The 13422-nt window shown below is 41.6% G+C and overlaps 1 protein-coding gene across 20 annotated transcripts in view; it reads right to left on the reverse strand.

The window, feature by feature from the left end:
- Positions 1 to 13422, reverse strand: part of ROBO2 (roundabout guidance receptor 2) — a 1073259-nt gene that overhangs the window by 442493 nt on the left and 617344 nt on the right. The window contains exon 1 of one of the 20 annotated variants that reach the window (XM_061453981.1): positions 12052 to 13347. The exons of the other annotated variants lie outside the window; for them this stretch is intronic. Within the exon in view, the coding sequence (XP_061309965.1) occupies positions 12052 to 12106 (55 nt within the window). The 5' untranslated portion in view covers positions 12107 to 13347. Of the gene's footprint in view, positions 1 to 12051; positions 13348 to 13422 lie in introns of those variants that run through there. 20 annotated transcript variants of the gene reach the window in all.

The raw sequence follows: 13422 nt of genomic DNA on the forward strand, positions 1-13422 counted from the left end.
AATTTAGCTTACACTCGTAAATGTTTTGGTTTGGGTTTTGTTTTTTTTGTTGTTGTTGTTGTTTTTTTTTAATTTACTCAAAGCACTTTTTAGGGCTAGCAGAATATTCTGTTCCCACAGAACATTATACATGTGCACAAAATTCACCAAATAATCCTGCCAAGAACAAAGTCCCTTATAATTGTTCCTCCATCACCAACACTGCCTTCCCCCAAACTTTTCCTGTTATTTTAGTCCTTTCATTCTTCATACTTAAGCAACATGGTTAGAAAAGAGCAACATAAAAAAAAAAAACAGAGAATAATGAGGAACAGAAAAAAAGCTGGAAAAGAAACTAAATCAACTGACAAGAAAACAAGATAGAAGAAAGTCTTCAACTGTGAAATACAAGGAGGCAAGCTACATGAATGAAACATGGAACATGGACACAAATACCAGACTAGCAGCACAGGGAATGAAAATCTGTAAACACAAGAGCATATTTTTCTCCATGGCCTAGAGTAAATGTAGAAATTTCAAATACAGAGACTTCTATGTACCAAGATAATTGAGTTTCTCTTTTTCTGGCCGATGCAGAGGAAATCATTCTAGAGTTACAAACACAAAACATCAACAGTAAGGAGATTTCATATTTGAAACCTGCCAAGCAAGCTGCATGTTATATTACATTATAGCAAAAATCTTGGAAATAAATTTAACAGGAAGGAAGGAAGAAAGAACATATATGACAAGAAAAGTGTATGCAAACCTGTATTCATTCCTTACTTCTCCACTTCAATACTGTGGCTATCTATAGCTGGTCTTTACTTAAATACATACTACTCCATCTGAAAAAAGTTTATTTATTCTACTCATGAATTGGGCTCTGAGGGACAGATGAGTTCTCTGAAGAAATGATGTTTCATTTGTCGTGTTAAATTGAATGAAGAGGGAAATGCAAGAGCAGGAATGTCACCACAAAACAATAGGATTCCTCCAATCTCAGACTTTTTTTCAGACTGCCACTTCTGTCCTGACTCCTTTCCCAACATATTTAGACTCCCACAAAACATGTAACTGAGGGCAGAAGGAAAAGATGATGAAGGACTGGCATAACTTGATGTTTCACTGCATCAGTGTCTGCTCCCCTCTAGTCTCTGTCCCAAATCCAGCAGTGCTGAATCATTCTCTTTTCTCTTTCATTATGCAGTGTGGAAGAACTATTAAGTAACAGGAAGGAAAACTGTTACTAAATGACAGATTCATGGTCCATGATTCTACTGCTCCTGTTCTTCTGGACCTCTGAAGTTGCCTTACTTTAAGCGGCAGGCAAAGAGACGCAGCAGAAACATCAGTTTAAGTCGCCATTAACAACAGCACCTCTCTCCCACCATCAGCTGTATTCTTACAGACCAGATCTCATTCTCCCTTCTGGCATGGTGCTCCTGAGTGGTACTAGGCACACCCTTTATATGAATGTATTAACACTTAATCTGATTTTGCCAACCAATATTCACATGCAGTGAAAAAAAAATGTCGGTTTTGCCATGCAGTTTCAGCAGGAAGGAGGCCTCAGCAGGAGGAAGGACAACAGGATTTTTGGGCTAGAACTCAAGAATGACTGAGGCAACATCTGTTGTAACTTATGAGGGAAAAATTCTTGGTATCAACACTTGTAACTTTCTTGGAAGTAAAAGAGAACTCCGTTGTACTGTAGATGGGATTTAAATTACTCCTAAAGTCCGTATGGATCAGGAAGATAAAGAAAGGAGAAAACCCCAACAAGAACACCACACAGAAAAGAACCACACACACACTCCTACCCGTCGGCAGACTGTAAGATAGAGACAGTTCCCTGTAATTTAACTTACAACTCTTCCATCTTCATCTTCCCCCAGGGGCAAACTCAGCCCTGACCTAAACAGACATAAATTCCACTAAACTACCCTGGGACTGAATCCATTGCTGCCAGGTCACCCAACACCCTCAGAAATTGGGTGAAAGCTATTTTGTTCAAATGGGAATAACAGATCAGTACAAGTTGCCACACTATATTTCCAAGTACATTATCACTGAATTTCTCCATCATCTGCATGCTGCTAAATTGAGTCAATAAGATCTTTTAAATTGGTAATGAGACCCTTAGCCTTTCACCACTTACTCCTGCGAAGGAATGATAGAAGCCTGCTCTGTTCACAGAGAGTCATCTGTTACTACAGCACAAATCACAGTTCTCTGCAGTCACATGTTCTCTTTCCTCATTCATAGGACTCACACATATGACCTCTTCAGCAATCTTTCTTGAGAGATATAATCATTGTTTTAAGGCTGCTCTTAGGGCTAGCTTTCATTACACACTTAAGGAAAGAACATATTGTTTATACATCCATCCAGCAATAAATTTCAAGTGAAATCTACCATGATTTCCATAACTCTCATGATTTCAATAGTCTATCAATATAGACAATATTGGTTAATCACTTATATCTTTTGTAATAGCTAGCTAGATAAACCATTTTTAACCACAAAGGTTTAAAAGTAGCCAATTTCATTTGGTTAAGCACACTTCTAGATAACTATAGGATGTAGTGGTGAAGTGAATCTTCACCACCACAGTACACAGCTTCAAAAAGCATGATTTAGAGAGTGAATGAATAAAGGGTTTCACAAACTAGAGCAAGAGTATCACAATTATTAATGATTCTAATTTTAGCAAATGTATCTGAATTCTGCAGACGTGCTTCAAGAATACTGCAAATACTGAAGTTTGAAGATGGTTTGTAAATGACTTCAGTATCTTGCATTAAAACTGGCAGGACCACTGTGGAGACCTTCCATGTACTTTGTAGTCCTAGCAAAAACCAGAAGGTATCGATCATCCAGTTTTAACAGCAGCTGACTGAAGCTATTCATTGAGTTGCACATTGCTACCACTGTGGCCCCATGAATAAGCCTCATAGTCTCCCCCTCCTTTTTTTGTTCCTCTGAGTGGACTCTTAACAGCACAATTTCTTTCACCCTCTGAATGGCTTTGAGAGATCAGCTGAAAAGAAACACCATTAGTAAAAACAAAAGTTTTCAAAGAAAAAGTGGGAACAAAGTGGACATATTAGAGACAACTTGTGATTCATGGCCTATACTGTGCTTTGCCCCTCTCTTTACCTCAATATACTCTATGGTTTTACTGCTGGATAAGAGCAGAGCAGACCACTGCACTTCTCCTAGCAACCAAAAATGACTTTGGGGAAAAAAGGCATGCTGTCTAGTGAAAGGGAGAACAGAGAAATTTGGGGTCATACAAAGCCAGACACATGTTCTTTTGCATTTCATCCCAAATTGTGCAGTTGTCAAAAAGGATTCAATAAATAATAATAAACGGCCCTGTTTTACACTGTTTCATATTTAATTAAACATCACTTTGTCTATTTGTCACACATTTCAGTTTCTTTTAATTCAGTGTTCTAACAGTTCCTACTACTCTTTACGGTTTTGCCTTCAGGGATAAATTCTATTGCTTACAGTTTCTAAAGTTATTTTCTTTCACTGTAAGGATGTATTAGATATGTCTCTACACAGATACAAACCTTAAAGAAAAAAATCTAGATGTACAGACACAGACAACCATTCTTAGAGGTTTAAAGACAACAGGACTGGAAGTCAATTTTATCACAGGATCTCACATAAGTTTATAATTCAGGCATACACCTGAACAGACCCATCAGACCAACTAGCTTAAAATCAAAGCATTGTATTTTAAAATCCAGTTTATTATCGGATGTAATAGATCAAGACTAAAATGAAGCCTGCAGTATTTCTCATAGTTAATTTCTCCACAGAAAGTCCTTTGTTTAATATTTGATGCCTTGACATAAACCAACTATTTTAGTCAGCCCACTCAATTTCTCTTACATATCATAAAAACATATATACAAGCCCCCCCAGCCAATCTATCACAGCACGTCTGCAGTGCATCAAGTTAAAGCCAACGACCTTAGTTTACTGCATCAAATTACAATTTAGCATTTTCTTGAAGCTGCTCCAAACAACTTGGGACTCAACTTAAGAGAAAGGTTTATTCACTTCATGGATAAGTGATGTACAAATGAAATAGCAATTATTAAAGCCTAACCATACTGCATACGAAACAACCGTGAAGTTATTAGGCATCAGCACCACCATGTTGAGCATGACAGTAGTGTTTTTCTCCCCTTTTCACTCCCTATGCTGCCTAACCCAGCCACATGCTCTGTAGCCCAGATCTTCTGCTAGTTTCTCTCTTTCTTCCCTCATTCTCTGCTTCAAAATGAGGTAGTCCTTTAATCCATCAAGCCATGGGCCTGGAATCAGGCTACTATCCTATTGCTCTCCCAGCTTACAGTGTCATTTGTTTCTCAAGAAAACTGTCACAGCAGGACAGTGTTACCTGTACATGCAGGACCACTACGCATCTCCAGGTCTTGAAGGAGACAATGATGCATTGAGCATAAGGCATCGTCTTTGTAAAGAGAGAAGGAGGATGCACTTACAGATCCTTTTCCTGCAGCCTCCACTACACGGTGACAGTTTCAAAGATCAAGTTGACTGGGGAAAGGAAATCTGGGTGAGGAAACCACACTTTTTCCAGTTAGCTCCTAGTCCAACAGCATTGGTAATGCCATTTGAATTTTTCATAATACTGATATAAAAGAAAGTGCTGTCCACCCCTTAGTTATAGAGTTCTCTAAAGTATACATCATAGACTGTTAAAATTGACCACTCTTTTTGCCAGGATGAAGTCATTTGGGCTACAGGACTTGTGGACTCTGAAAACTGGACATAAGGAGAGCCTGCAAACCCCTGATTATAGGGACCATGCAGAATTAAAATACTTCTTATAACTGCTTCTCTTCTCTCGGCATTTTCACAGCAGTAAAAAAAGTGCTGTGGTACCCTGGCATGAGCAGCCCCTTCATTCACTATGAATAAGAAACAAGTTGACTGATGTTCGTTACCTGACATTTTGGTTTTAAAAGGTTAAATTTTTCCACTCAGTTTCTCTTGCAATCAATGGCAAGTGATTAATAGAAGCGTACTACAATTTACTGTATTTTACAACTTGCTGCTGGCCATTTACTCTTTATGTATTTGTCCAATCTGCATTTGTAACAAGCATATTACAGAGACACTCTTCTTGCCTTGGCACACTACACTGAAGCTATAGAGGCAATGCAGAAATAGCAACTAAAAGACCATATGCCAAAACAGACATTGTGGCATAATCATCTAGGTAAACTCTAATGAGTAAGGTCCCACTTCAATTCCTGGCATCCCCACTCATTCTAGCAGTTCATTTCCATATATCAGACCAAATAAACTGTTCTCCCAATTAATCTGAGAACAAGTGAGAAAACAGAAGCAAATTCTAACAACGCATAAAATAGTACAATGGCTGGCCACTTTCACTGTAGTCAGACTGAAGAATTCTACTGGCGCTGAAGGAGTACAATGAAGACTCACTAACAAGAAAGGTAAACCTGCAAGCAGACAGTACACATCATTAAGGGTGCTTCCAATCAAGCTTGGGTTGCTGTCTTATGTGATGAGCACGTGAAAATGAAGAAGAATGAATTTGAATACGCTTTGTGTTCTTACAGTCAATATTCACATACATACGTAAAGCTGAATAACTATCTCCACAACCAGGACAAATAACAGCATAATAAGTTTGCAACAGAACCTGGATGCACACAATCTCAGTGGGTTTGAAAATAGACACTGGAATCACTAGAAGATCAGTGGCCTTCAGTTCCCAGCAAGCCACAGATACATTGTTTCCCAATAGAAATGGAGACAAACATGTGCCTTTATCATTAATTAAAATGAAGTGTGTTTTTTTGCTAACACAGTTTTGCAGTGCAACTGAACTCCAAGAGAAAATAAGCGCAGGAAAGGATGCCTGCAAATCTATCTATCCAGAAAGTTAGCTCAAACACCAGTTAAACAGATGTGTTACCTCGGAGATCTGCAGATAATAATAATTATTTAGTGACTTTACAAACAGTTTGTTTAGCCAAAAAAAAAACCCAACACAACAAAGCAGCTGTGGGAGAGTGATAAAGACTGCAAGTTCAAGCATATGCACAAGCTACTTCTGCCAGAACACTGTTTAAATTAGTACCTTCACATCACATTTGTCCATGACATGAAGAAGAATCTTAATTAGGCTTGGCCACTAGGGCTCAGTAGCTCAACACAGATATCAGTGGGTTATTCCATGGGTATTAGTGGTTAGTTTGTCTATTGTTCGTGTATTTACTGATGAAAGTTACTATTTTAACAAAATTAAGAGCACATCTTGGATCTCTTCCATGGCAGCAAAGCCAAGATAAGCTGCAGAGATGGAATTAAAAAGCCATTTCTTACTCCATGAATTTTTGGCTTGGAAAAACCTAAGAACAGATATAATTACATCCACAACCCAGCACAAGAAGCATCTTCATGATTACAAAGGGGTACCCTGCACTTGTTAAAGAGAGCACGTCAGGAACAAATGAGACATCAACATGCACTTTTAGCCTCCAGTATTCGGAAGCTATCTCCGTGGGAGGATGTAGCAGCATGCCAACTTCATCTTGTAACAAGATCACATTACATAAACGAAGATGCAAGCCTTTTCTTACAGCAAGTAAGATACCATGTATTTTCGAGGTCTTTTGCACACAGGACTCGATAGAAAAGTTGTTACAGATTTCAATGGTACAGAATCAGGTCCTAAATTAACAGAGCCTCGATTAATTATCCACTGTAACAATAAAAAGTATTAACCATGGGTGCTGAACAGTTATTTTGTTAAGGAAAGGGTCTGAGGTGAGGATAACATTGACAACTCAATCTTAGTTCTGGACACATAACTTCCAGGGCAGAGAGTCCACAGTTTGCATTGTATAGCAGAAGTCGGGTGTGAGAGTAAAGATGGTGAGACTAAAATCTACAATTCTTATTTCTGTGCAATTATTCTGTACTGAAAGATCTCATAACTAATGGTCTACATGACTAGTCTTGCATAAAAGGTACCCTCAACATTCTCTCTGAGGTAGTGATTTAAGATCAGATTCTGTACCCCTTTATGTACCAAAATGTAAAGGAACTTTTTGGAATAGACAAGGCATATATTAAGGCGTACACATATTTTGGAATATACAAGGCATAAAGATGCAAGTGCAAGAAGCCTGGGTAACAACAAATGTAAAAATTCAGCAGTTCCTTACAAGGAATGTCTGTTCAGTCAGAACCAAAGCAACAGAACACTTTATTTGGCAAGAGAGAACACTTGCTTCCTTCTGCATGCAAAATAAAGAGATTTCTATAGAAATACAGAGAAGAGCACCAGTAACCTAGCCTTTTGGCAAGAAACGGCATCAGTATGATTACTAAGTATCCTCCACAAGGTTAGGATGAGAACTAGTGAGCCAGATGGCAGCCACAGGAAGAGCAACCTCTGCCATGCCAGCTGAGAGAACAGATAAAACGTGACAGCAGTGCTCCTCTTTAGGTAGCTGAAACAGAATGTACAGAAAATGTTAGCAATCTATTTAGCTGAGATCAATACCTGAATAGCAATTCAAGGGTAGCAAGTGGCTAAAAAGCCATTGCAAACTCTTTAGTAATTTCCTCTAAATGCTTCAGCAGTGGACAGAGCATGTCTTGAATTTAGTGCTACAAGTCCACACAGCATCGCTATGGGAAAGCAATACCTGGAAACAGAGCTCACTGGACAGAATAGCCAGATTTTGATGGCACATCTCCTTGATGCTTTTTATGCATCCTTTAAAATGTACTTAAATCCTTTTGTCTGCTTTTAAGGTCACATAAGTTTAGCCTGCACTGATAGAAACTTATCTTCCTTGAGCAACATCAATCTCATCATTCCAGAAAATTTCTAATGGAAGGATTATTGTAGTAAGTGGAACTCATGGAAAAGTTTTATGAACCCAACTGCAACTTTTCTGAAACAGTATCGGACCTTTCTCAGCATAGCAAATTAGCAAAGGCACAAGAATTATCTGGATTATCACATGAATTTTCAAGCATATTCACCTCTGGAAATGAAATGACAGGATGTCCTCATTGCCTATCTTTTGCACATAAATATATGTTGTTGCAATAACAACTTCCCAGACAGGAAGTCAAGAAAGCAAAACATTAAGACTAATTCAGCGAAACATTTCATCATAGGCATAAATTCAGCCCTACTCAGCAAAGTTTTAAAGCATATGATTAACTTGGAACACATGTTTTATTAACTTCAGCAAGATTCTGGATAAGAGACGGAAGTACACACTTAAATGCTCTGCAGAACTGGGTCTTATGAAAGAACAAGCCAAAGGAAACCAAACCACAAACTCCCCACTTCAGAACTGCACTCTTCACGCATTAAGATGCACACATTCCACAGAAGCAAAGGTTATCCATCAACAGCAAAACTCACATGAGAGATCAAGACCTTGTCAGCTCAGATACTCAGTGGAAGAGTATACTCTAGCTTTGTATGTAAGCCATGTTCTCTGAGAGGCAATAGAGACCTGCGTAAGGCCACAGATAATGTGGTGTAAAGAAATAAGATTAATTTAAAAAAAAACAGAAAAGGTTTGAGCCACCCCACCATTTCAGATGTATACTTTCTGTTAAGAAAGTAAGTGCTCTGGAAATACACTGATACAGAGATAAAATGCTGCTTTTACAAATTATTCTCATGTATCTTTAACACCATCACACATTCAAGAGCATCAACTTGATGTTTTCAAAGGACAATGGCTAAAAGCTACCACTGACATAAAAGGTCATTTTCACTGCAAGCACTAGAGTCCTACCAGGGCAGAGTTTGGCCCACTACAGCTACTGTGTGTGGCAACATCCACACACTTGTGTTTGCAGCAATTGTGAACTTTTCTGTTAATATTTGTGCTTTCAAACTTTACTAATGATTGGAAGATAACAAAAGACATGTAACAATGAAACAAAAGCCAATTGAACACTATAACCCCTTGCTCCCCCACCCTGCAATCAGCTATTTAACTCCAATAGCTACTGGTTTATTTCATGGTACAGACTTTGCCTATTGGGGTGTTGTTGGGGTTTTTTGGGGGGTGGGGGGAAACCTCACAGAAGAACAGTGACCAAGACTGATAGCTAAAAAAAAGGAGAATTACAGTTATTCCCCAGACTGCAAGAATATGGGCAGGGCTACAGGAAAATCATAAGCACAATAATATATATATGTATATATGGCATGCTTTCTGCTACATTCACTGAGCTTTGCAATTTCCAGATGTCATCAAACACAGACAGAAGATAACTTCAGGGAAAAAATGTAATTCATAATTTTGATCTACACCTTTATGCACTGTGTAATACCACTTCTGAATCACTAAACACAACTAAGGTCAAAGGGAAAAGGAGGCTGCCCAAAGAAGTGGTAAATGCTCCATCCCTGGCAGTGTTCAAGGCCAAGTTGGACAAAGCCTTGGGTGACATGGTCTAGTGTGAGGTGTCCCTGCCCATGGCAGGGGGGTGGAGCTAGATGATCTTAACATCCTTTCCAACCCTAACTATTCTATGATTCTATAGCTAACATGCTTCAAACACTACAGTGTCTTTCTCTGTCTGGACCCTATGTCAAGAGAACAACAAAAAGAACCTAAACAGACCGAATGACAACAAAACCTCAAAACCAGAAATGCATCAAGAGGTAACTTTCAAACACAGAAATCAAAACAAGGACTTGTTAAACAAGTGGTCTATTGGGGTTGCCTTTTTTCTTACATTAAAGCATTACAAGTAGCTCTAATGTTGATACTCATGTTTTCAGAGCAACTGGTGCAATATGTCACCCTAAGGTGTAATTGTAATTACTATGCTTCTAAAGAGACAGAAGTATTGCGTGCCAAGCTTCCATGCCAGTATCTCTTCAAAGCTACTTGTTAGTCATTTTGACAATAACAGCTTATCTCTACTTGGTCATGGCATGCTATCCACAAGGCTTATTTATTTATTTAAAGAGAGTTGTTAATGTAGGCAAACTTGACGGTCTCTGCAATATCTTCCCACAAAAGAGAAGGCTCACATGTATTCTGGGCGGTTTCTTGGCATTTTTTGCCTAATGGTCCAGCTCTAAATTAGCTATGTACTTCAGGTGCACCCACCACCCTTGTCCTGTAAGGCTAGACCAGAACAAAGGTTCTACTTGCGTTCCCCATGACAAAACACGAATAAATTACTCCTTGCTCCTGTCATTCCAGCAAGCCTGTTAATTGCATTTGTTTCATGTATCTCCAAACAGCCTGGTACATTAATTACATTCGGTAACACCAAACTCCTCTGATTCACTCTGTCACTTCCACTGAGCACTTTAATTGTATTCCTTCTAGCTACATACAATTTTAAACACTTACTAATAATTACATTGCTACAGCCTCATGTTTTCAGTTTGTATACAAAGACACCTTTGATCCCAGTGGTCTTCAGGTTAAGGATCAAGATATGTTACAGTGGGGAAAAATGCCAGAAAACAAAATTCCTGCAAAACTATGACGGTATGACGATAGACACAAATGTTCCATTAAATCCTTTCACAGTTAAAACTTCCTACTGTTTAGCATGTGCATATATTACACAGAAATCTTCTTGTCAGTAGACCAAACTGAACATTAAACTGCATCCCATATTATGCAACCAATGTAAAACTGTACTTGAATGTCTCCCTGTTCCCCTCTATTTTGCCTTCTTTCTTGCTAAGGGGTGGGGAAGATGAGAGGAGGGGGAGAAATACCCAAAGCAGCCTGCGACTGCAAACAATAAACCTAGAGTCCTTGATTCAGGACTGATAGAGCAAATGCTATAAGCAGCTTCCTGGAACGAAGTTTGCTCAAACAGACAGGCAAAACCAGCCAGGGGCCCAGACACTGAATTCATCTAACGCCTAAAAGACTATTTAGAGATGCAAATACTCAATGCTAGTAGGACTGCCGAGCATTTGGTCCCAGCACACACCCGTGTACAACTGTAAGCTGTTACAGATGCTCCCATCCTAGCTGAGCGCTTGAACTACTGTAATGCCTCTAACGTCTACGCTGCAGCACAGCGCCAACCACTACTTTGAAAGCCAATTTACCTTTGCGCTCAAGTTCTCGCCCTACTAAAGCGCGCTTCCCCAAGATGCTAATTTGTAGTCCCACACCCATTACTTCAAGTGGAAAACGGCAAGAAGCGTTGCAGCACAGACCCAAAGCGGGGAGCGCAGGGGGAGGCTGCAGGTGGGGCGTGCGGGAAAAAGAAAACAGCAATAAATCTCCCCCTTTTCCTCCCAACGCTGCTTAAACTCCACGAGAACACTCCCCTCGGGAAGCCTGGAACAGGGGGATACAGGAGGGAGATGACGGGAGGACTCTCCCATCAGACGCACCCCTGAGCGGAGCCCTCTCGGGGCGGGCGGGCATCGCTGCACCTGCCCTCCCTAGCTCGGCTGGGCCCTGCGGGGGGAGAGGGAGGAGAGAGCGGCGTGGTCGGTGCTGAGCAGTCCCCGGTGCTGCCCGCCCTGCCTCGCTCGCCAGCGCCAAAGGAGGCGTTGAGGGACTCTGGAAATGGGCCAGCACGCCTCACCTGGAGCCGAGGCAGAGCTAACCTATTTATCTCATCAGCTGGCTCTCCCGGCGGAAAGTTTAACAATAGAAGGAGGCAAAGTAAAACCAGCTACAGCAGCGCTCTGCTTTTTCTCTCTTCCTCCCCACTTCCACCCACCACCACCACCCCGAAGTAGAAAGATTTAGCACTGTAGTTTTTCCTCTTTCCTCACTACCTCAAGCTGACATCCTTCTATTCACAAGCTGCTTTTCCATTAAGTTCGCAGACGGGAAGGACTGCTTATTGGAAGCATATATTTCCCCCCACCTCCCCATACCATTTTTATACCAGAAACAAACTTAAGGCTCTGTAATGTTAAAGCTTATAATGCCGTCCACATGTGCTGTCCCAAATCAGAGCCAGATGAAGGGGATTTCTGCACAGAAACGGCATCTCTAAAATAAGGGAACTTACCATAGACTTGGAGAAATGCAAATCCAAAGAGCAAGAGTGGCGTCAGCAGACCCATTTTGACATATTAAAGGCAATCCCGATCGCTTGCGAGACCAATACCACACGAATAAAAAAAAAAAAAAAAAAGGAAAAAAAAAGTATCCAAAGCCAGTAAGAGGTAGGTCCAAAAGTTTTCAGTTTCCTAGCAGCTACTTAAAGTGGAAAGGGAAATCTTGAAATCAAAAGCTGCAGATGGAAAGGTCTTGAATGTGACACTTTTAGATCCATACAGATTAGAGCAGCGAGTGAGCTCCGGAGGCAGATTCTGCTTTGCACACACACGCTCCTTCCTAAATTCCCACCAATCCAGCCCCGGCAGAGGAATTATTCAAGTGTGTCTAAGACTCTCTTTAGGATCCATGGCAATCCAAAAGCGAGCTCTTTCTTCGGAAGACAAGGAAAGACTCTGAGAAAGGACGTGATTCCTAGAACGTGCTCCACAAACTTCCCAGCACTTTGCAGGAAAATCATTGGTTTGGTTTGGCTAATTTTGCGTTCCTCTTGCCCTCCCCCTACCCCTTTCTCTCTCTTTCTCTACCAAATCAGTTCAAGCTGCAGAGTTTCTCACTTAACTTCCATAATAGGAACGCCTAGGCAATGTGCTACGGGAGGGGAACGGCTTCCTCAGTATCCCCTCGAAACAAACCCCTGTCCCCTACACCTCCTCACTGAAGCCCAGAGCGGAAACTGAAGGAGGACAGGCGGGAGCGGCGGCGGGCTGCTTGCCCTGCAGATGTGGCTGCCGGGGGTGCGGGGCCTCCCGCCGCCAAGGCAGCACCGGCACCGGCGGCAGCAGCAGCTCTCCCGGGCGGCCCCGGCAGCCCGGCTCCGCTCCGCTCCGCTCCCCTCCTCTCTCCCCTCCCGCTGCCTCCGCCTCCTGCCGCCGCGGACACACCGGCTGCAGGGAGAGGGAGGGAGGAGAATGAGTGCGGCTGCCTGGGGAAGGGAGGCTGCGGGGTGTGGACTAGAGCGCGGCGCTCCACACCCCCGAGTCCCTGTCTGCCGGGGCAGGGCGGCGGGACGGGGAACGGGGCTGGCTGCGGGCACGGCCCTGCCCCCCTGCCGCTCCGCCGCCGTTGGCCATAGGTAGGATTTCCATGGGTGCTCCCCGCCGCTTCCCGGTTTAATGGGCAGCTAATTTTTCGGTAAGTGGTTTCATGGAACTGGGCTCTAATTATTCATTCCCTCTCTCCGCTCGTTCCCTGCGCGCTTGGGAGCGAGACCCTTGGAAAGGGTCTTCTCCAGGGATTTCTCTGCTCATCCGCTGTGCGGAAAAAGGTGAAAACAATAAAACATATATAAAATATATAAAATAGAATGGATGACACGCGA

Source organism: Pezoporus flaviventris, unplaced genomic scaffold (assembly GCF_033815535.1).
Source record: "Pezoporus flaviventris isolate CSIRO_AGI_PZ_B2104156 unplaced genomic scaffold, CSIRO_AGI_Pfla_v1 ptg000015l, whole genome shotgun sequence".
Lineage (NCBI taxonomy): Eukaryota > Metazoa > Chordata > Aves > Psittaciformes > Psittacidae > Pezoporus > Pezoporus flaviventris.